The following is a 20701-nucleotide window of genomic DNA, read 5'->3' on the forward strand; positions in this document are numbered from 1 at the left end:
ATGCTAGTTTTGCTTTCATTGGTGTGAACCCTTTTGCCTCTTTTTTGGCGCGATCACGCAGTATCTGGCGCAGTATCTTGCCCGACTATAAGTAGCTAGGTTCTCTCTGCTAGAATAAGCTTATAGCTATAAATCTTAACTATAAATAACACTTTAAGCCTATAACTTAAATATTAATATTATAATAATTAACTAATAATTATAGTAAAATACTAATATTATTAAAACTTAAAAAATAACTTATTTACTTATTATTATAAGCTATAAAAAGGTACTATTAATATATCTTTTAAAATAATTAAATATAAAATAATAATAAAATAATATAATAATATTTAAATAAAAGCTTATTTATATAAAAAATTTAAATAAATTTTAATAATAATATATTAATAAAATTCCTTTTAATTTTAATAATATTAAAAATTATTAATAAACTTTTAAAAAAAAATAATTTTAAAGCTATTAAAAATAAAAAAAATAAATTTTTTTAAAATTATTAAATTTAAAAAATAAAATAAGCTTTTAAATAACTTTATTTAATAATTAGTTATTTTTAATATATATATTTTTATTTATATTATTTAAAGGTTTTTTTAAAAAATTAAAAAAGCTATTAAATAAAAAAGGGAAATATTAAAAGCTTTTTTTAATAGTAAAGCTAAATATAAAAAAACTATAAAATTAATTAAAAGAAAAAACTAAAAATAAATTAAATCTTTAATTAAAATATAAAAAATAATTTATTAAAAGGAATTTTCTATAAATATAATATAAAGCTATTAAAATTATTAAGAAATATTAATATATAAAAAAAGCTTAATTTAACTAAAAAAAGTTTTATAATAATATATATATTAATACTATTAAGAAAAAGGCTTAAGGTAATTAAAAAGTAATAATAGTATTAAGTTTATAAGTTAGTTATAAAGTTAAAAAATACACTTCAGTTTTAATATAATAGACTATAAGTAGTAATAGTTCATTAGTCTAATAGCACGTATCACGGGGGTACAGTACACTAACCTGAGTTCGGGGAATATCATTGACAAAGACTATGCCACCTTCGAGACGCTTATAGCTTGCAACCTTAATTTCCATCCAACTCATTATATTGTGAGCAGTAAGACATGAGCTAGGGCGCCTCACGACATAAGCTCTTGGGACTTCATATCCCTGGACGTTAGTACCAACAACACCGCTATCTTTCAGCTGGTAGCTGAGTTCTAAAGACGTGCTTGAAGAACTCGCGCCTGTATAGATGGCACCCGCCATAATGATGCCGAAGAACAGACATGGGGCAAAGATTCCATTCTCAAAGAACTCCAAGACTCTATCGCCTGGCTTAACGCCCAGACGACGGAGACCTACTGCCAAGCGTTTGGAGTATATCTCGAACTCCCAAATTGTCAAGGTATTGTTTGGGTCATCGGCATCCACAAACGCGATCTTTTCATTGCGTGGGCCATACTGTTCGCTTCCAAAGACCCAGGTAGGTAGAGATATTTGAGGCGTCGGGGTAGACCATCTTGATTGGATAGGCATTTTGTTTGATAGGGAGCTCGAATAGTTGCAAGGCGATAACTTCGTTGGATGCGGATCTTCTAAATATACATGAGATAAAATGAGTGATAAGGATCCCTCTGCTTTTCTTTCCCTTTTCTATGTATACGTTAACCAAAGATTCGATGCAGGGTCAGGCGTTACACCTATGCTAAGTTACCCTTACACGCTTTTGTCCAGGTAGAAACCCGGATGTCCCAGCATGGATACCCTGGGCGTTGCTTCGGTTGGTATGTACTTATGAAATGGACGAGCTCATGCCGAAGCCTGATTTTAAACTCCACTTAGTGATCTACGTCGATTGTTTCTCTGCCGTCAGGTCTACTAATTCCAAAGCAAACGCGCAGGTACTCATTTTAGTGTCGTATCTGGTACCATGTCCTCAATGGCATGATCGACTAAGTGTCGTTTTTAGGTCAGTCCCGTCTTGAACTGTGATGCCTCTTTTCAGACCTCACCACTCTATGCATAATAACAAATTTCAAGAAACAAAGGACAGGCTATGCAACGTGCATATTTTACATTCGACTGTGTCCAATTGATCGCCTCGACGCTATCTGGTGCCGCCGCCAACGATTATCATTGGAACCGTTGCTCCTTGCTTATCCGCCATCCGCAATTCACTTTCTCACCATCACCGTCCCAGGTACAAGCCGCTCGTAGGCAACGCCAGACTTTACTCGCAAGTCTTTTTCCAAAACGGGGAGGAATTGTGGCACGAAGTCTCTCTTGGAAACACACATCTCGTGATCATATACTACTAGGATATGGATGCTTAATGCTCTCACCCGTGTCCCCAGTCATGAGGCAATGCTTTTTAGATAGACAAAAGACATGTGGCCACTCATGGCGGGGGCATCTCACTGTAGCCCCGACAACACCTTTGTCTATCTTGCATACTCATGTTTGGGTCAGTTCTTGGCAAGGCAAAGCAAGGATCCCCGCATGGGATGAAGCTATCTTGGGTTGAATGGCGGTATGCATAAAGAAGTCCACGTGATGAGGCTGTTTTTTAGTGAGACCTTGGCGAGATCTGCGGATATATCGGCCGACGGCGAACTGCATGGTAGACTTGAGCATGGGTACAACATAACGTCGCCAAGCAATTCAAAAACGGTGTTGTCCCAGATGGATAGGAACAACAATGATCTACTGAAATAATGAGATATTTAAAGGTTGTGATTTAGTCTGAGGTAATTTGGAACGATTTCCTTTTCTAGAAGGATTATCCGAGGCCTTCAAAGCCCCGAGCACTGTAGAGGACCCGATAAACTCGGAGCCGTGTCGCTTCTTTATCGCCGGCAATCTCGGGTCTCGGGTCCCGGTGCTACCCCACGTGAGGGTCTTACGCCTCAACCAACTCCAGGTTTGTTATCTAATCTGCTGAATGCACTGTAACTTGGGCTAGTTATCGCTTGATATGACAAGTTGACAATGAAAAGGGCGCTCAAATGCGGGGTTTGGCGGTTGGATATCGTCGGCTCGGCCTGCCAATAGCGGCATAGGATAAGCCGACGGGCGATACTGACCCCAACCCCACATGACCTGAATGACTTGGAGATTGTAATCAGTTGACATTCTTCAACTTATCCCTTCTTTCTTTCATCCTTCTTCTTTAATCTTGCAGACTATAGTATGTGCCCCTTCTCCCCAGCACCCTTAATGAACTAAACCACTAACAACCGATAAGATCTAGACATCATGGCATCTTATAAAGAAACAGTATCAGCTGCTTTGCAACAGCGCGATATCGGCCTTAGCAAGGTTGAACCAAAGCTCCAGGGCATCCCCAGTGAGCTTCCTCTTAGCTCTCAAAATCTCCCTCAGGGTGTCTTGACTGCACGCGAGATTGAGATCACAGAAAAGTATTCAGTGATCGAGCTGCTCGATATCCTCCGTAAGCGAGAGATCAAGGTTGAGGAGGTGACGCGTGCATTTTTGCGAAGAGCTGCTCTCGCCCAGGTTGCTGTAAGTCATCGCCCACCTACACCCAAACACGATGCTGACAGTTCAAGTAGACCAATTGTTTAGTTGAACTTATGTGGGATCAAGCTATTGAGCGAGCCAAGTATCTCGATTCACTACCGGAACCCAAGGGAAAGCTCTTCGGCCTTCCCATTTCAACCAAGGAACATCATGGCATGGTCGGCGAGAATGTCTCAACTCACGCCTCATTCGTTGCATGGATTGGCAAAGCTCATGGGTCTAACCTTTTATATGACCATTTGTATGACGAAGGCTGCGTCTTCTACGTGCGGACTACTCAGCCTCAAACTATCATGCATCTCGAGACCATCAGCAACATTTATGGACGAACAGTCAACCCTTACAACCGTGATTTGACGGCTGGTGGCAGCAGTGGTGGCGAGGGTGCTTTGCTCGGCTTCCGTGGAAGCATCTTGGTATGTGTAATCTTTTCCATGACATGAGCTTCGACTAACCTGAATAGGGTATTGGTGGTGATATCGGAGGCAGTGTTCGATGTCCAGCTGCCCACAACGGAATTTATGCCTTCAAGTGAGTTGCCATGGTGGACAGGCAATCGGTATCTTTGCTAAACCCGAATAGACCAACTCTCAAGCGTATTTCGGTCATGGGCGCGCGGTCGATCATGGCAGGCAAGGAGACCATTTCCTCAACACCTGGACCGATGACGGTCGACCGCGAGTCCATGGAACTGTTTATGGAAATTGCCTTATCAAAGAAGCCATGGCTTATTGATCCTTCTCTTACAGTCAAGCCATGGACACCTTACCAATTCGACAGGCCTATGAAGGTTGCGGTTCAGTGGTGGGACGGTGTTGTCCAACCCCATCCTCCCATGACAAGAGCTCTGAAGGAGGTTGCGGAAGCTTGCCGGAAAGCTGGTATGGAAGTTGTAGACTGGGACTGTGAGCCTTTGGACCATAAGAAGGGATGGGAGATTCTATCAGCATTGTACTGGCCCGATGGAGGTAAGGAGGCTCTTGAGCTCATGGAGGCCGCTGGGGAGCCTGTCCTTCCTTTGACAAAGTTCATTATCCAAGAGCAGCCCAGTGTGAAGGATTTGACGATGCATGAGCTTTGGGAGGTAAGTCTACTTGAGAAGATTGATTGGGCAATAATTAACGGCTTCCTAGTTGTGCACCAAGCGCGATGATTATCGGGCAGCATATGCTCGAGCTTGGTCATACACGAGCAAGAACGACGGAAGAGAAGTTGATGTGATTCTGTGCCCGCCATTCCCTGGAGCCGCAGCTCCCCATGATCAGTCACGCTACTGGGGATACACTTCCCACTGGAACCTGCTTGACTAGTAAGTTACTCTCACAGTATCCTACCAAACTCCGCTGACAGTGAGCTCTAGTCCCGCTGCAGTATTCCCCGTAACAACAGTCGATCCTCAGAAGGACCCCAAGGATCTAGACTACGTCCCCAAGAACGAGGATGACAAGTTCAACTATGATTTGTACAGTCCCGAGAAATACGCCGGTATGCCTATCAACCTGCAAATTGTTGGACGAAGGCAGTATGATGAGAAGGTACTTGCTGCGCTCAAAGAGATTGAGCATGCCATGGGTAGAAAATGATTGGATGCTGGCTACTATTCTAAAGGGATTGTCTGAGAAACGGCTGGCCTGAAACTCCGCAACTCCACCACCCTAGAGTGTCGGAGCAACCATTGCGCCGATAACGATTCAAGGGGAACTGCATGTCGTGGAAAGCAGCGAAAGGTAGCGACGTGACATCAGTTTGATAGTCTGGTCATGCACCATAGATCACACAAAACAACACAAGACTACTATACCATGTTTATTTTGGACTCTGTTTTGAGCGAAAGATCGAGATTTGGGTAGCGCCACTTCCAGCGATTAAGTCTCTATCCCCGTGTACCTCAATGTAATTGAGATAAATGCCCTAGATCTGTTTGTTTATTCCGTTCTGTATCCTTTACAAAATCTGACAAAGTTGTCTGCCCAATGATTTGACGCAAAAGGGTTCGGGAATTGGTGATGTCCCGGTCATCACATGGGAGTTCCATTGATCCAATCACGAGGCGCGAAAAAGATCGCTCGTTCTCATGTATGATGACCAACCATTTGGGGCGGCGCGACTGATCGGCCGCGTTATGCGAGTGCGAAATCGAAATTAATCACAGAGCGTTAGAAGGGGAGTCAAAGCCATGGAGCAGACACATCATATAAATAGATTCACCCTGTTACACCACTTTCATGAGCCCTGATTAACTATTTTGTTTCGTCATCACACCTTGGCTTCAAAGTCGCGTAACACTGAAACTTTACCATGTCTGACAAGCGCACTATCTTGATAACAGGCTGCTCGGACGGCAGTCTTGGCTCTGCCCTGGCACTAGCAATGAAAGATCGTGGATGGCGTGTCTTCCCCTCCGGACGTAACCTAGCCAAGCTGGGTAAAGTCAAAGAAGCCGGTCTCGAATGCGTCGAAATGGATGTTGGCTCGGAAGAATCCGTCTTAGAAGCTGTTGAGAAAGTCAAGCAAATGACTGGCGGCTCATTGGATGCATTGCTCAACAATGCGGGCTCCGGCTACAGCATGCCTCTTATACATGTTGACATCGCCAAAAGTCATGAACTCTTTGAACTCAACGTCTTCTCTATCATCAGGGTCACCCAAGCCTTCGTTCCTCTACTTCTCAAGTCTACCCACGGGGCTTTACTTATCAACAACACCTCTGCATCGGGTCTTCTTGGAGCCGGTATCCCATTCCAAGGAACTTATGCAGCATCCAAGGCCGCTGCAGCCAGTGTGACGGAGAGTTTGAGAGTCGAACTCGCCCCCTTTGGCATCCGAGCCATCAACCTGGTCACCGGCGGCGTCAAGTCCACTTTTCACAGCAATTCACCGGATGCTGAACTTCCCAAGGACTCGATATACAACGTCGCTAAGGAGGCTATCGAATCTTCCATGAACGGCAATGAAGCAGGGATGAACAAACCTGATGCGACGACCTGGGCGAAACAAGTCGCTGGAGATCTGAGTCAACGCAAGCCACCTTTTCTGATATCTCGAGGGGGTAGTGCTGGCTTGGCTCGTATAGGTACTCTGTTCCCGACAAGTACCTTTGACTCGACTGTCAAACAACTTGGTGGCATAGACGTATTGGAGAGAAAGCTGAAAGAGGCAAAGTCGACTGCAAAGCCTCAGTGATCAGATGAAATGTGAGGATAATAGTTGCATTATTAGGGCTTTTCATTTTGCATGTTCAGGCATTGTGTCATCTCCTATATCAGACGTTGTGTATCCATAATCAATGGCGATTCACGTGATGCGCGATGGTGACATAAATGTTGGACATGACGAATATGATGAATGATCTCAGCATATGGCGTGTTGCGATAAGGAATCTGAACTCTATCACCAGTTGTTTCAGTTTTATAGATTTCAAGAACTTATTTTTGTCATAATAATAACATTATCGATTTCGGAAATTCATTATGGGAGATTATAGCATCAAGTCTGTTGCGGTTATTGGAGCCGGAGCTGCCGGTGAATCATCACGCTTTCACCCCGCTTGGCGATTTATGGAAAAGCTAATTGTCTATCTTTCCAGGTGCTATTTCCGCAGCAGCTTTGAAAGCAGAGAATTACTTCGACCGGATTCGAGTGTTTGAACGGAGAGAAACTCCTGGAGGTACTTGGTAAGGACAGAGTAATCGGGACGCACAGACTGTAGACTCAAAGACTCTAGGATTTACGATGCCGACCCAACAGTCGCTCCTATTCAGCCTGGGGGACTCCCAGAAGATATTGATAAGCCACTTCCGATTCCAGAGAACCTACCGACCACGACGTTTCCGAGTCAGCAAGAGAGATACGCCCATACTCCTATCTATCAGAATCTCACGCAAGTCGCTCATTCGATCATTTGAATCTCAATTTACTGATAATGCATAGAACTAATGTGCCTCAAATCGCAATGTCCTTCTCGGACCAGCCGTTCTCTTATGGGCCATTCGTTCCACATTATATTCCTCGCCAGTACATCGAAACATATTTTTCCACCCAAAAGACTGACGAATACTTATCCCTCAACACTACAGTAGAAGATATCTCCCAGCTCCCTGCCGCTACAAGAGGAGGACTGAAGTCTTGGAGGTTAACATTAAGGAAATATGACCCTCTGCGACACGTTGATGTATGGTGGCAAGAAAACTTTGACGCCGTCATACTTGCCAACGGGCACTATACTATACCCTGGGTGAGTGTTTTGACCCAATACAGACAATTGCCTGACATCAAATGTGACTAGGTTCCACAGGTTCAAGGCTTGGGGGCATATATGGAGAAGTTCCCTGGCAGAGTAATACACTCCAAATTTTATCGCTCACCTTGGTTGTATGCCAAGAAAAGAGTTCTTGTTATTGGAAACTCTTCGTCTGGTCATGATATAGCAGTGGATCTTCTACAGTCTGTCCAGCAACCGCTTTACCAGTCACGGCGATCACGAGGGAGGTTAGATGGCGATAAACCTCCTCTCGGGATGGAGTGGAAGACAGTCATCAAAGAGTATCGACTGGATGGTACAATCGTGTTCGATGATGGGAGCGAACTCAAAGACATTGATCACATCCTTTACTGCACAGGATATCTTCCATCCTATCCATTTTGGAACAGCAAAGTGAACGGCCGACAGCTATTTGACTACAAAAAAAGAAAGCTTATCAACAACTACTGGCATACCTTCTTCCAGGACATCCCCAACCTGGCAGTTGTCGGTATGCCTCGCGTCTTGACATTTCGAAGCTTCGAATATCAAGCCATCGCACTCGCACGACTATTCTCAGGAAGAAACTCGATTGCTCTCCCACCAAAGGAAGAACAAAAGAAATGGGAACTTGACAGAGAGAAACTCTGTAAACAGCAGGGAAGAAGGTTTCACGAGATAGAGTGGGAGACTGGTGAGACTTTTGCGTGGCTGGAAGGTTTTTTCAAGATCGCAGGCCTAGGAACATTATCCGGAGAGGGCAGAATACCTCCTGTTTTGAGCAAAGACCTTATCTGGGCCATCGAGCATGTGAGAAAATACCCAGATCCGGGTAAGGATGATCACGACAAGATGAGGGAAGGGTCTCAATCTGGACAGGATGGTTGGGATCTGGTTGAAAGCACTCATAAGGATATTTTGTCCTTCATCTAGATACGAGATATGCCAAATATACACAAGTGAGACCGTTCTACTACTTCACGTAGGAGTATTCCATCTTTCCTCCCCTTCAGCACTGTGCGGTGACCAATGAAGGTCTCGGAGATAGTCCTTCTCATTTCGAGTCGCCCATCGTAGCCGCCTCTCACACTCATTTTCGTTGAGGTCGTCTTCGTTACCAGCTCCATTGCCATAGGCAAACGTATCCATCCAAATTAGGTCAACCTGGGACTCGCGCCAACTGATGTGAAACTTATGGGCAGCACGCCGAAGACGACTGCCATTCCAGAATGCTATCGGCCTCGTCCTTTGTCCAAATATAACAGCTGGTATTAGCTTGATGCCGTTCTCGGGGTCCCATTTATTGCGCAAGTCCCGTCGATATTTCCAGTCCTGTTCGAGGCTCCTTTTGAACCTCATGGCGCTTTTTCGATGAAATTCGTCCTCACGAACCGCGGAGTCTCCGAGCATCAGAGCGATATGGGCTTTGTAGGCTGATGTGAGATATTCGACCAACTTCTTGTCGTCAAGCGGGACGACGGCTGACTCTGATTCCGTGCAGGGATAGTAATCTGGATCGTCGCCTTTGCTGTATTGCGTGGGTATACTAACAATCCCAAGGTACACGGTTTTGATACCCTTGTACTCGTGATCATGGGTAAGGCACTTTTGCAACGCTGTAAGTGCTTCTCGTGTAGGCACCATGCAAGCAATAGCCTGGATGCTGTTTGGTAAATTGGTGATGCGTCCACAGGTCAGTGCAGCGATCGGTACGTGAAGAGTTGTAATGCTACTGTCAACCCAAACGTAATGGTATCGCTTTTCGAAAAGTCCTCGGAGTGTTTGGCAGATTAGTCGATACTTTTTATCCTTGACAGTCATATACGATCCACTCTTCATTGCCACAGCACGAGAATCGTAACATGCCTCCAGGAGGGCACGAGGTCCATCTGTCCCCTCTCGCTTTTCAAACCGCAGACCACGTAAAAAGGCATCGTGGAAAATCTTGCAGGCTGCATGTGTGTCCTTTTTCTTCGGCACAGCTTCTTTCCAAATCATCAGTCGAAGCTCTGGCGGTAAGTTGTTGAAGCTCTCGAAATCACTTGACATGGATTGACCCATGGTGGCAGGAGGTGAATCTGAGTATATATCGCTGAGAAGGTTGAGTTAGTGCTGCTGAGATGAGTGGTGCGGGAACTTTGGTAAAGTTATGTTGCAAGCTGTGTGATGAAGATACAAGAGAGTAAGACAGGACTGAGGATGGGTTGCCCGTTTATAAGACATCTTCGGCTGGTTTTTCTTCTAACCTTCTAGCTCAGAACCTTCATACACGCGGTGGGTCCTAGTTTGTGAAGGGACTTTTGGCCGCAGTGTTCTGACAAATGGATTCAAGGTTTGAGAGCCAAACTTACGCGATAGCATCAAATTGTCAGCCAGCTGTGTTAATTGCAGTAGAGACCCATGGATGAGAGGCTAAATCAACACAGAGAACATATTTACGCGATATCACTACGGAACTGGAGGATACAGGCGAGTCAAGTTTCGATTAACTGTTCGGTAACTAACAGATTCTGAACCGACGAGGGTATCAAGCTTTCAGTGTACATCAAACTGCCACCCAAACCATTCTTTCCAAGCTCATTCAATCAAAGTTTTCAGTTTCGGAAGCCCACTTGACAGTGACTTCGGCCTCATACAGTGAAGCAACCATCATTACTGTATCCCATATCCTGACAGACAAGCGCCTTTTCCATCCGCCGAATCCTCCAGACATAGCGTCTGCATGCGTCTGCTTGGTATAGTTCCTGGGACCACAAGTATGAGCGTGCTGAATGAAATCCAGATTAATTACGTACCGCTCTTTTGAGAACCCCTGCACAATGTATACTGTTATAGTCTAGCCCCTAAGGGCATTCGATATGGCTTGAACCAAGTTTTGTTTCTGCGGTCTCGGACAAGCTGAAGAACAGGGGGGAAAGAAATTTTGCGGGAGCAAGCCCAGTCGGAGTAGGAAAGTACTCGCAGTTGTAACACAAAGGCTTACTAGGAGTGGGCAGCCTGTTTCCTCGGTAGTGTTCGTAAGAAGCGAATGTTATGGTTCGAAAAGCTCTATGGATGGCTTGAAGACAGGGCAGAGAGATGGAGACCTTTTCGTATCTTCCTGAATGGTATTTTATTCGAGAAGATGAAATGCAGGAAGGTAAGGTATGATAGGTCAATGGAGCGAGAACATGTATATGTCTCAAGGATTCCCATACAACAGCGAATTCCAAGCATACTTTGGTGCTCTCGTTTGTCAAATTTCGATAAAGTATGCAACACTAATAAAAGTATTCAAACAGTGGTCCAGGATCGAGCATTCGTGGATATTCTCTAGGGTATAAGCATGTTTTTATTATAATAGAAACCTAATTATTACTTCTAAGAGTCCCCAATCTTGCCTCTAGACCACTCTAACCTTTTATCTATTAGACTTTAAGTATCTCTCAACTGCAAACTCTTATTTTGCTTAGCATCTCGTATACTAAGGTCAAGGCTCTTGAATTATCTTTTAGCTTTATTCTCACGAAAGCTTGGGGCAGGCAGTAAAATGGACGAAGTAAAGCTAATGAAGTAAAGAGATAATTAGAGAGGCAGGTTATCATTTTCATGATGGATATTCCCAACAGTCAATTTCTATATACTCTTTGCGCAAGTATTCCTTTCACCAGATCATTTGTTTGTCTCCAGTGCCTTCTTGGCGTCATGGGATGATTCGCTGAAAAAGGGCTATGGCATTTCAACGCAATAAAACGCAGACATGTACATGGTCATCATCACGAGATGTATTCTTCCTCAGACTGTACGAAAACCTTGACTAATGATTATAGTGGTCGGTCAACCGAAAGGCCACAATCAAGGGTTACCAGGAAATAGCCAAGATTGTCAATCTGGCCCCTAACTAGTCCTGAGACCATCTAGGCCATATGATACAAATACCTCCATACCTCCGAGATGAAACGTGGACTCTCCTCGCATCCTTGTTTTCCTTGTAGTCACTGGTTGCGAGATATTCATTAGCAGGTCCTCAGCAGTCAATGATTCGGGCGGTTGAAAGACGTACATAGGAAGTTGGTCATCAAGGCCAAAGTAAAACGTATCAATATCAACAACACGATCATTTCGCCATTTCTTGATGTATTTTCCGGCAGTCTCTTCACTAAGAGGGCTGTAGATATTACCGATCGTGTCGGCTAGGGTTGTGACATTCGGTGGAAGATGGATGATCCTGTCGAGAAAGATCGGTTCGAAAGGGGTGGATACAATCTCGACATTGCGATCTATCCAGACAAGCCTTGGCGGTCCTTGGACCGGTGGAAGTCTCTTTAATGGTACGAAAATTCCATTCTTCTCAGCAAGGTGACGTGATTCGTGACAGCAGGCTAGGAGACGTATATTTGCTATCGCTCGAGGTGTAGTTGCAGGTTTGTCTCCCCAAATCGCGAATATCTTTGACTGAGGATGTACCTCTTCAGGTATGGCGGCATCCCATATCATCAGGCGTATTTCGGTTGGCAGGTCGGCGAAGAGAGTGAAGCTGGGATTCCAGGGCATGACATGGCGTGTCATCTCGGCAGTAGATCAATTCGATATTGATAAGTGAGAAGTGTGCACAAACTTCCACGATTGGTGGTGATCTTTTATTGCCAGGGGTGATGTATCTGGACGGGCATAACATTCTATTCAATGAATTTACCTTATAGGCAGAGGGCATTGTATTTTATAATCGTCCCAGGTGGCGAACATTCCAGGGCCCATGTCGATAAATGAAAGTCAAAGACTTCTTGATAAAGTTCATGCCCTGAACTGTAACAAATCAGCACGTCGGAGAGTCCACGACTTTAAAGCTTATACCTGAGTAGGTTCTGGCAGACAAATCCTCAGTTTTAGGAAAAGTAGCAGATGTCTTTCTTATGTGTCGGATAGTAAGTGAGTTAAATTGTGTACAGGCTCCAAGACCTGCTCGGCCTAAATTGAAAGAATACAAGCCCGACGGACTCTGGTGGTATAGCCACATTTCCAAGCATTTTGCCTTCCGGTACTACGAAGTACAAGGTCACGACAAGTCAAGGCCACGTAAACCTTCTGTGGCGGCATCTTGCCCCCTCTCCCTCGAAGAATGAAAGCTGAACGTTCATGTACAAGGTTTATGAGGGTCGGTGCCATCAAATCAGATCTTATGAATATTAAGTATATATTTAAAGTTACATAATCGTGAATATCATTAATTGTTGTAAATGGACAGAATGTCAGTCGAGTTATCGTACTCCACGCCACATTTTTCTGAGAAGCCAGTAAACTTTTCGACTCTGTCCTGCACGTACTCCTCGAAACTCTTTCGGGTGCAGCTTGTTCCGGGTCCGTCTTCGCATGAAGGTAGAGCCTGGGGCGCACTGTTGACCAGGACGCGATAGTACTCTCCATCTTCGTAGCCGTAGGTGTTGGTGCAGTTGAGGCGCTCAATGGCGATGTTGCTCAGGAAGGGGAGTACATGGGAGCTCTTCCAGGCGCGGCGGTAGTTGATCTTGCTCAGAGGCATGGTGTCATTGATCTGAGATTCTGTACCAGCGGGCTCGGAGTTGTTAAAGAGGCCCATGGCGACGAGGACCATGGGAGGCAGTTCACGGTGGGTGAAGCTAACGTACAACTCCTCGTCGGAATCATCACCAAGGAGAAGACCAGCTGTGGTGTTGAGCCAGGGCATTCCGACGTAACCAGAGATCGGGCTACCGTAACCAGCGTTGTAGTGGTATCGCACGTCCTCGGAGTACTCCCAGCCAAGCCAGTCATCGGGAGTGAATAGCTCAAGGTTGCAGAACGGCGACTTGCCACGAGTAACAGTCTCGTAGCCGCAAAGCTGCTGCATGCCAAAGATATCGTTGACAGTGAAGTTAAAGTCGGAGGCGAGAGCGTTGAAGCGATCGACGATTGGCTTGGCGTACTTCTTCTGGTAGACTTCGGCCTCATCGCTGCCGGTGGAGCCATCGTAGGCGGGACAGGCCTTGTAGGGAGTCAAGCTGTCAGCACCTGATTCCTCTGACTCGTAAATGGTCTCGACCTTGATAGACTTGTCGTCGGACTCAAGACCACGGACGAAAGATTGAGCGGACTTGACAGTTCGTTCGGCCGATGAAGTCCAGACCTTCTTGGGCTGCTTGAACTCTGGGTATCGGAACTCCAGATCAACACCCAATCGCGTAGCCTCAAGTCTTCCCACGTTGGTCAAAAGCGACACCTCTGCATCAGAAATGGGAGGCTCCCAATCGTCCAAGAAGTTCAGATAAGGAATCTTGCTCCAGTCGATCTTGGTCTTGTTCTGAACCTTCTCAATGAATGGCTCAATGTACTCCTCAAAGTCAAAATCGTTGGCGTAAATGGCAGCGTGTCGCACGAGATACGCAGCGCGCTCGGGAGTGCAACCTTGTGGCGCATCGGGAGAAGCGGGAGGATCTTGGGGCTCGAAGTAGGGAGCAATTCCCGCGAGATGGTGAAGAGGATTGAAGGTGTACTCGGAGTTGAGCGAAGCTGCTGAAGCGAGAGGCAGCAGGCCTACAAGAGCCTTGCCCAGGGTACTTTGACGAGGCATAGTGAGTTAGCGAGAGGTCACAACGAGTCTGAATGCGCTGGAGATCAAAAAGTCAATTGAGTTTGTAGCTATTTTATTTATTTTATGCTTAGTGAGGATATGAGATCATTGGTGATGGTTGTTGTCAAAGGCCCATGTTTGTTGCCGTGTCTTTGACGTCACAGCATGAAATAAATCAACAGCTAAACCTGCCTGTCCCGACTCTGTTCCTTGCAGTTTCTGAAGATCACTGTGTCTGATTGGATCGGGAATTTGCGGCTCCATATTCACACGCCGTCAGCCGAGGCCGCATTATCCGAGCGGACGGACTTGGCATCTGCTCAAATCAAGATCTTAATCGTTAACAAACTCATCGAGATTGTTAACGACGCGTATATACTACGAGTTGATTGGTCCGTAGACGAGTGCCCAGCTGCAATCTAGTCATATCATTCGTGATCCTGTTGTTTGTACAACTCAGACGTGGCCCTCATCATCATCATCATACTAATTTCCTTTCCCTGTAATCGAGTGATGCAGGCATTGGAGGTCTCTGCCGTTGGTAGCAAGCTTTGTCGATGTCCACTGATTATGTCACGATCTTGGGCGATTCTAGTGTCACTGCCAGGCTTAAAAATTGGGTCATCGATTGAGGCTCCCCAGTCACCACGATCAATGATCTCGAATGGTCCAATGGTGGTGTTCTCAATCTTGAGCAGTACCGGCAAACAAGCAGGCAAAGCCGCCCTCGTCAAACCAAGTCCTATCTCTAGTCCGAGCCTTGGCAATAACAACTCTTATCAGCGAGCCATATCTTCCACTTCCTCAGTCGTAACCCAGCCCGATGTCAAAGTACCAAAGAACATACATCTCGCCCAGCATGCCGCCGTGATCGAGGCTCGGAACGCCGAGCTGGCAATTTTCCCAGTCGATAACGTACAGGGGTCTAGTAGTTGTCGGATCAAGACGGGCATCTTCCAGCAAGATACTTTCAAAGTCATTAAATTTGTATTCATAAGTTTGGGAAATGACTCACTTCTGGGGGTAATAGTTACCATGATTCAATGTCGAGTCTGCCGACGGGTCGCTCAGCTCCTTCAGTGCCATGTTTTCGAGGAGATGAAGTGTATCCTTTGCCTCCGACGGAATTTTTGGGAACTGCTCAACACGATCGATCATCCAATCGAAATTAATCCGATGTTTTAGCCTCTGCATTTCATTGCTGCTATCAATCACTCTTTTGAAATCTGATAGCTATTCGGTATACTGGTTCGAGTAAAGAGGATGCATATGGCGTGGTGTTGAGCCATGCAGATACCTGTTGGCGGATGTGATCAGGCGTATCTTGTGTAGACACCCTTTTGTAAATATCATTGACCTGGATAAACGCCTACCGTATTTTCGCAATCATGGCCGGTTTAGCTTTTATGGCGCGTTAATATCTGGATGCCTGGAGTGAGTGGCGTAATGTTGTCAGACTGACTCTAGATGCCTAAGCATACGCAAACACAATCAGGCTAAAGGTTGATCGCACAAAGGGTATATGAGAATTATGAGACTAAGACTAGTAGTACAGCTGCCACCTATGCCAAGCGGTCCTTGTTTGCAAGGCACTACTACTGGAAATTATAGCAAACATCTGTAATGGGGACCTCAACGTGATAGAGATTAGCCTTCCACCACTTTGTCGCAAAGCCCTCTAGATCAAAAATGAAGTCAGACTTGAGAGAAACACCACAGTCCTTGGGCTCATTTACGACAGCAAGTTCTGAGCCAGGTGTCGTAGCTGGGGCAACCTTTTCGGCATCCAAAAGATTCACTCCAGCACCATCGTTCGAAGCATGGGCCGACTGTGCAGCATCCAGAGTGAACTTGTTCACAAACTCGGGAGTGGCTGTGAGTCCGCTGCTGAGATCGACCAGGCCGCCGAGAAGCTTGAAGGTGAGCTGAACAGTAAGCGATGCACTCGCGTTCAAGCCGACCTCAACGCTCTCGGTAATGTTGGCGTATGAAGTGTACTGGGGCTCCCAGCCAGTAGCAGCATTCTTGCCTGAGTCGAGGAAATCGAGATGGACGTTGGCGGCGGGGATAGCAATACCGGCGCCAGCTCTGACAGCAACGGCAGCTGAGGTATCAACATCAACTCCAACAGCGAAAGACAGGCCTGGTCCGAGAGAGAGGATACCAGGAACTTCAACGAGGGTGTACGTGAGAGTATCGGGGTCGTAGAGGATAGATCGAGACCATGCTGCAGCTACATCGGCCGCCAAAGCGACATCGGCTGAGAAATGGGTATCGAGATCGAAATAGAGATCCTCCATCTACTCAAGTTAGTAAATCAGGCTCCTGATTACTTTAGCATCACGTACCTTGAACCGCCAGAAGTTGTACTTGGCGCGGCCAGAGAAAGAGACAGTGGAAGAGAACTCTGCCTTCTCGGCCTTGATGGTCACCCATGGCTGTTCCTGGAAGAGGACAGTATCTCTCTCAAGACCAGTACCGAAGTTGAGAGAGAGACTGGGGTTGAGCGTGAGGCGCTTCATCAACTTAGTGGCAGGAATAGAGGTGAACGACATTTCACAGGTTTCTAGACGATGTTAGTCTTGTCTTGTATCCTTGCGGGAAAACATACCAGCAATGTCTGCAAGTTCTTTCTCAGCAGCATGACAAGTGATGGTCTTATCACTCTTGTCTGTAGTAACGCCATCAACAAGGTAGAAAGCTTGGCCGATGTCGGTCTTGCAATTGCCCATGTTGTTCGTGATGAGAATGAAGGGTTCGTCGTCTGACCAAGTATCGATGGCCTTCTCAAAAGCAGCAGACTTTCCGAATTGAACCTTGACGGAATCGGCCGTACACTCGACCGAGACAATAGCGTCAATGTGATCCAGAACAACAGCTGGATGGTTCATGACGAGGTCCATGTCGATGGCTCCCTTAGGGGCAGTCGTGTTGAGCGCAGTGAAAGTCTGGTTGCGAGGCTTCTCAACATCGCCGTAAGACATGGAGATGTTCTTCTTAGGAACCGCATTCTCGGGGTTGCTCAAGTCGACCTTTGCGGGGGGCTTAGGAAGGAAAGTCGCCGTGGTGTTGTGGTGAGCGGAAGTTGAAGATGCGCGAATAGTCGTCTGGTTGGGCTTGGATCGGATATTAGTGGGCTTGGTTTGCACAGAAGTGATGGTCGGAGGCTTGGTCTGAGCAGCAACAGTCTGATCAGGCATCTCAACGACAATGTACTTGACAGTGCAGCCGCATGACTCGTCGTGTGCGAGCACGCCAAGGCAAAGAAGCCAAAGGCTGAAAAGAATGGACGAGAACGAGGTTCTCATGGTGAAAAACGAGAGACTTGTTGAATGAGTGACAAGGCGATGCCTGGAAGTGAGCGTGATGGGCTGAACATGATGAGAGATGGCATCAAGATATAAAAGACCAGCCCAATACCGACGCTAATGAATAGGGAATAGAGTTCGTCCCCAACGGTGACTTGGCAGCCAACAGATTAGGAAAGTAGGTATACCATATTTCCAAAGGTATAGCACAACAGTCCACTAGCAGCTCAGCTCTGGGCCAACAGAACCCTTAGAGCTGTCAGTACGGTAAATGCCGACCATCACATGCATGCCCCTAGTCGAAATGGGGAAGGTGTCTAACGGTGGGAATAACATCTCAGGTGAGTGGTTACATGGGTTGGTGGCATGCTATAGGCTGCTGGGTTTAATGCGATGCGAAAAAGGGACGAGATTGATAGGCGAATCACGGTTAAACATTGGCTGCCAGATGATTGATGGTCTCATTCGCTTTTGCGACGTGGGCGGTTATAGGTCCGTTGGTGATGAAGCAGGGATGCGGCGCAGCAGGGACGCCAAGCAACTCGATTGAGTGAAGCCATCGCGACAAATGCTGAAGACCGTGTTGTATGGAAGTTGCCGTTTACGAGAGATCTTCATTAACTAAGTCACCTAACTTCCTCAAATGAATTCGATTATCATGAAATAGGCAGGTAGTCACAAAGACGTTGTCATAGCCTCGGTTTTGCGCCAAGGCCCAGCCCTGAAGCACGTGTCAAACGTCAGGTTAATCGATCTTCAGACTAGCACAGGGGTATTGACCAGGATATATATAGCTACCGTCAACGGCCTGTCAAGCCATTCCTCTTCTGTATAATCTTTAACATCCGGTTACGGAAATCCCGCTGATAGTAGATGCAACGTAACGATGCCCTTAAATACTCAATTAAACCCCATGCCTCTGATAAGATGCTACCTATAGCGCTGTAAGTCAACTATGCTATAGTAATGGTCAGATCTGCTCACAAAGAATCACACGCGGCGATTACTTGTAGGTCCGGAGCGGAATTGTAGCAGAGAAAGGGCCTGCCAAGAAAAGGTTACAGGTTAAAGGTGGACGGGAAGTGGGATAGATATGACAGGTAACTTTAGGTTATGGAGAACGACCAAAGGGTAACCCGGTATTCGGCCAAGAGCAAGCACAGCGATATCTTCCTCTCGGCATTTCTTAATCGGCACCTCGCCAAGATTCTATCCTCTTGGGCATGCCATCCCCGTACTATCAGTAGAAGGTTTCATGAAGCCCCTCATGAGTTACAACCGTTTGCATTTCAGGATGAAGTCATTCTTTTCTTGGCCTCTCCTTTTCGAGATCCCTCACTTGAGCCTCTGGCAGATGATAGAGGCTCAACGCAGTGAACTCTGTGTCACTGACTCGCGATCCTGTCAAAGACGGATATCTCACTTACAACATCCCAGTAGATGGATTTTGACCCGTCTGTTATGCCAAGTCGCCTGATGTGCGGGCCTCTGGTGAAGCTTCGGCAGATGAGCAATTGTGGCATCACTTCATACACTTGACGGCATCCGGCAATGTCGCATGGCTATACTGTTTGTGTCTGGCTGGCTCGTACGCAACACCTCCACTCTGGCTACAACTTCTTCATTTTCTTTATCTCATTTGTAAGGGCCCTTCGAGTTATCTGGTCACCTCGCGTTGAATCCGAGCGCATTAGACTTCATTGCATGAGTCTCGTCAGTCTTGATCAGATTTAGGTTCCATCTCCCTAACCAGGTCCAGGGGAACCTGATACTTTGAAAGTTCAAAACTTTCCTGAGTCTTAAGTCTTATGGGCTTTATCACCTTTACCTCAAATCCTGCCCTACATCTGCATCACTCATATGAACACTGTTTAATGTTTGATTGGGGGCACTGTTGTCTAAAGTCTCTTGGATATTCGGCCTTTCCCTTGTCCTCTGTCTTGTTACTTTTTGTTTTTTTACCTCCCCTTAATACATAATGATTCACATATCAGCATTCACATCTCGCCAAGAATATGTTAAGCCTAGCTGTGATTCCAACAACACTCAAACTTATCTCGCCCGTTTACTAGACGTTTACTAGTTCCCTGGTATCTCCAGTATGTTCAAGGAGTCTTACTGGTTAGGTATGTGCTTCGTGGCCGACTTTCATGACACTCACAGAGCAGATGTGGCAGTAGTAGGAAAGCAAGGTTTGCGTCATATGTAGTTGGTCAAACTCCCCAAGAAACTCAACTTGTCTCTTTGAGATCTAAAATGATATTTCGAGCCGACACGATCAATTAAGACTTTTGATGATACAGGTCACATCAAGATATGAAACAGACTAAAGCAAGCTTAAGCAGTCTTCAGTCCGTCCTTTAGTGGCTTCATATTCCATGTACTTATCATATACTTCAGCTGTTGACGAGATCCGCCTCCGTACTGCCTTGCGGTTGAATCAGGAACTTCCTATTCTACATTCTTGCTCCTGGCGGCCTCCATGTCTCTCTACCTTCGAATTTAAGGTCAAGAGCTTCGGCCTCAGTTGACTATCTCCTCCTCTCCCAAAACCGTTCGTGAAGTCCACTCTGTTGCAACAACAGCCTCCATTATCTGAAAGACCTTAAGACCGACTGCTTCATTTTCCGTGGTCGATCGCAGCATGTTTGTGGAGAATTCCGAGTCACTGATCATGGCACCAAGCCATCTAGAGCCTGCCAGAAAAGGCTCCAGCCGTAGGACAGTTGTATTTGCTCAAAGTTGAGTACCTTAATAGAGGTCCAAGAACTTTCGCATTGGAATTACACGTGGAAAACGGGAAAGCTGGCCCAATAACAATGTTGCTTCAAAGAGGCATCGCTGTTCTCACTGTCATATTCCGTGGATGTCTGTGCCAAGGAGCTTTATGACGGACAGGCGAGATGCAGGAGATGCCACAGACCAAGTACAACATCACTATGATAGCTCAGGTCGTCCTCCAGAGACTTGCTAATCCTCAAATGGGCTGCATCAGTTACGGTTTCCGTTGTCGATTGTAGCTACCAAGAATTGCAGCAC

The 20701-nt window shown here is 45.9% G+C and overlaps 7 protein-coding genes across 7 annotated transcripts; 3 read left to right on the forward strand and 4 right to left on the reverse strand.

Moving 5' to 3' along the window:
- Nucleotides 1–819: 819 nt before the first annotated feature.
- Nucleotides 820–1545, reverse strand: J7337_013518 (uncharacterized protein; the record flags this gene model as incomplete). Its single annotated transcript, XM_044831007.1, has 2 exons — nt 820–828; nt 1027–1545. 2 exons carry the CDS (start codon nt 1543–1545, stop codon nt 820–822), a joined length of 528 nt encoding a protein of 175 aa, XP_044674282.1.
- A 1719-nt stretch (nt 1546–3264) lies between these two features.
- J7337_013519 (uncharacterized protein) lies at nt 3265–5132 on the forward strand (the record flags this gene model as incomplete). The annotated part of the gene is made up of 6 exons (XM_044831008.1): nt 3265–3531; nt 3582–3965; nt 4013–4080; nt 4132–4633; nt 4683–4858; nt 4910–5132. 6 exons carry the CDS (start codon nt 3265–3267, stop codon nt 5130–5132), a joined length of 1620 nt encoding a protein of 539 aa, XP_044674283.1.
- Nucleotides 5133–5847: 715 nt separating this feature from the next.
- Nucleotides 5848–6732, forward strand: J7337_013520 (uncharacterized protein; the record flags this gene model as incomplete). Its single annotated transcript, XM_044831009.1, has 1 exon — nt 5848–6732. The coding sequence occupies one exon, from the start codon at nt 5848–5850 to the stop codon at nt 6730–6732; it is 885 nt and encodes a 294-aa protein (XP_044674284.1).
- Nucleotides 6733–7501: 769 nt separating this feature from the next.
- On the forward strand, nt 7502–8722 carry J7337_013521 (uncharacterized protein; the record flags this gene model as incomplete). The annotated part of the gene is made up of 2 exons (XM_044831010.1): nt 7502–7783; nt 7835–8722. 2 exons carry the CDS (start codon nt 7502–7504, stop codon nt 8720–8722), a joined length of 1170 nt encoding a protein of 389 aa, XP_044674285.1.
- Nucleotides 8723–8767: 45 nt separating this feature from the next.
- On the reverse strand, nt 8768–9850 carry J7337_013522 (uncharacterized protein; the record flags this gene model as incomplete). Its single annotated transcript, XM_044831011.1, has 1 exon — nt 8768–9850. The coding sequence occupies one exon, from the start codon at nt 9848–9850 to the stop codon at nt 8768–8770; it is 1083 nt and encodes a 360-aa protein (XP_044674286.1).
- A 3142-nt stretch (nt 9851–12992) lies between these two features.
- Nucleotides 12993–14354, reverse strand: J7337_013523 (uncharacterized protein; the record flags this gene model as incomplete). Its single annotated transcript, XM_044831012.1, has 1 exon — nt 12993–14354. The coding sequence occupies one exon, from the start codon at nt 14352–14354 to the stop codon at nt 12993–12995; it is 1362 nt and encodes a 453-aa protein (XP_044674287.1).
- A 1595-nt stretch (nt 14355–15949) lies between these two features.
- Nucleotides 15950–17662, reverse strand: J7337_013524 (uncharacterized protein; the record flags this gene model as incomplete). Its single annotated transcript, XM_044831013.1, has 3 exons — nt 15950–16654; nt 16703–16920; nt 16966–17662. The coding sequence occupies 3 exons, from the start codon at nt 17660–17662 to the stop codon at nt 15950–15952; spliced, it is 1620 nt and encodes a 539-aa protein (XP_044674288.1).
- Nucleotides 17663–20701: the final 3039 nt, after the last annotated feature.

Source organism: Fusarium musae, chromosome 11 (assembly GCF_019915245.1).
Source record: "Fusarium musae strain F31 chromosome 11, whole genome shotgun sequence".
Classification (NCBI taxonomy): Eukaryota; Fungi; Ascomycota; class Sordariomycetes; order Hypocreales; family Nectriaceae; genus Fusarium; species Fusarium musae.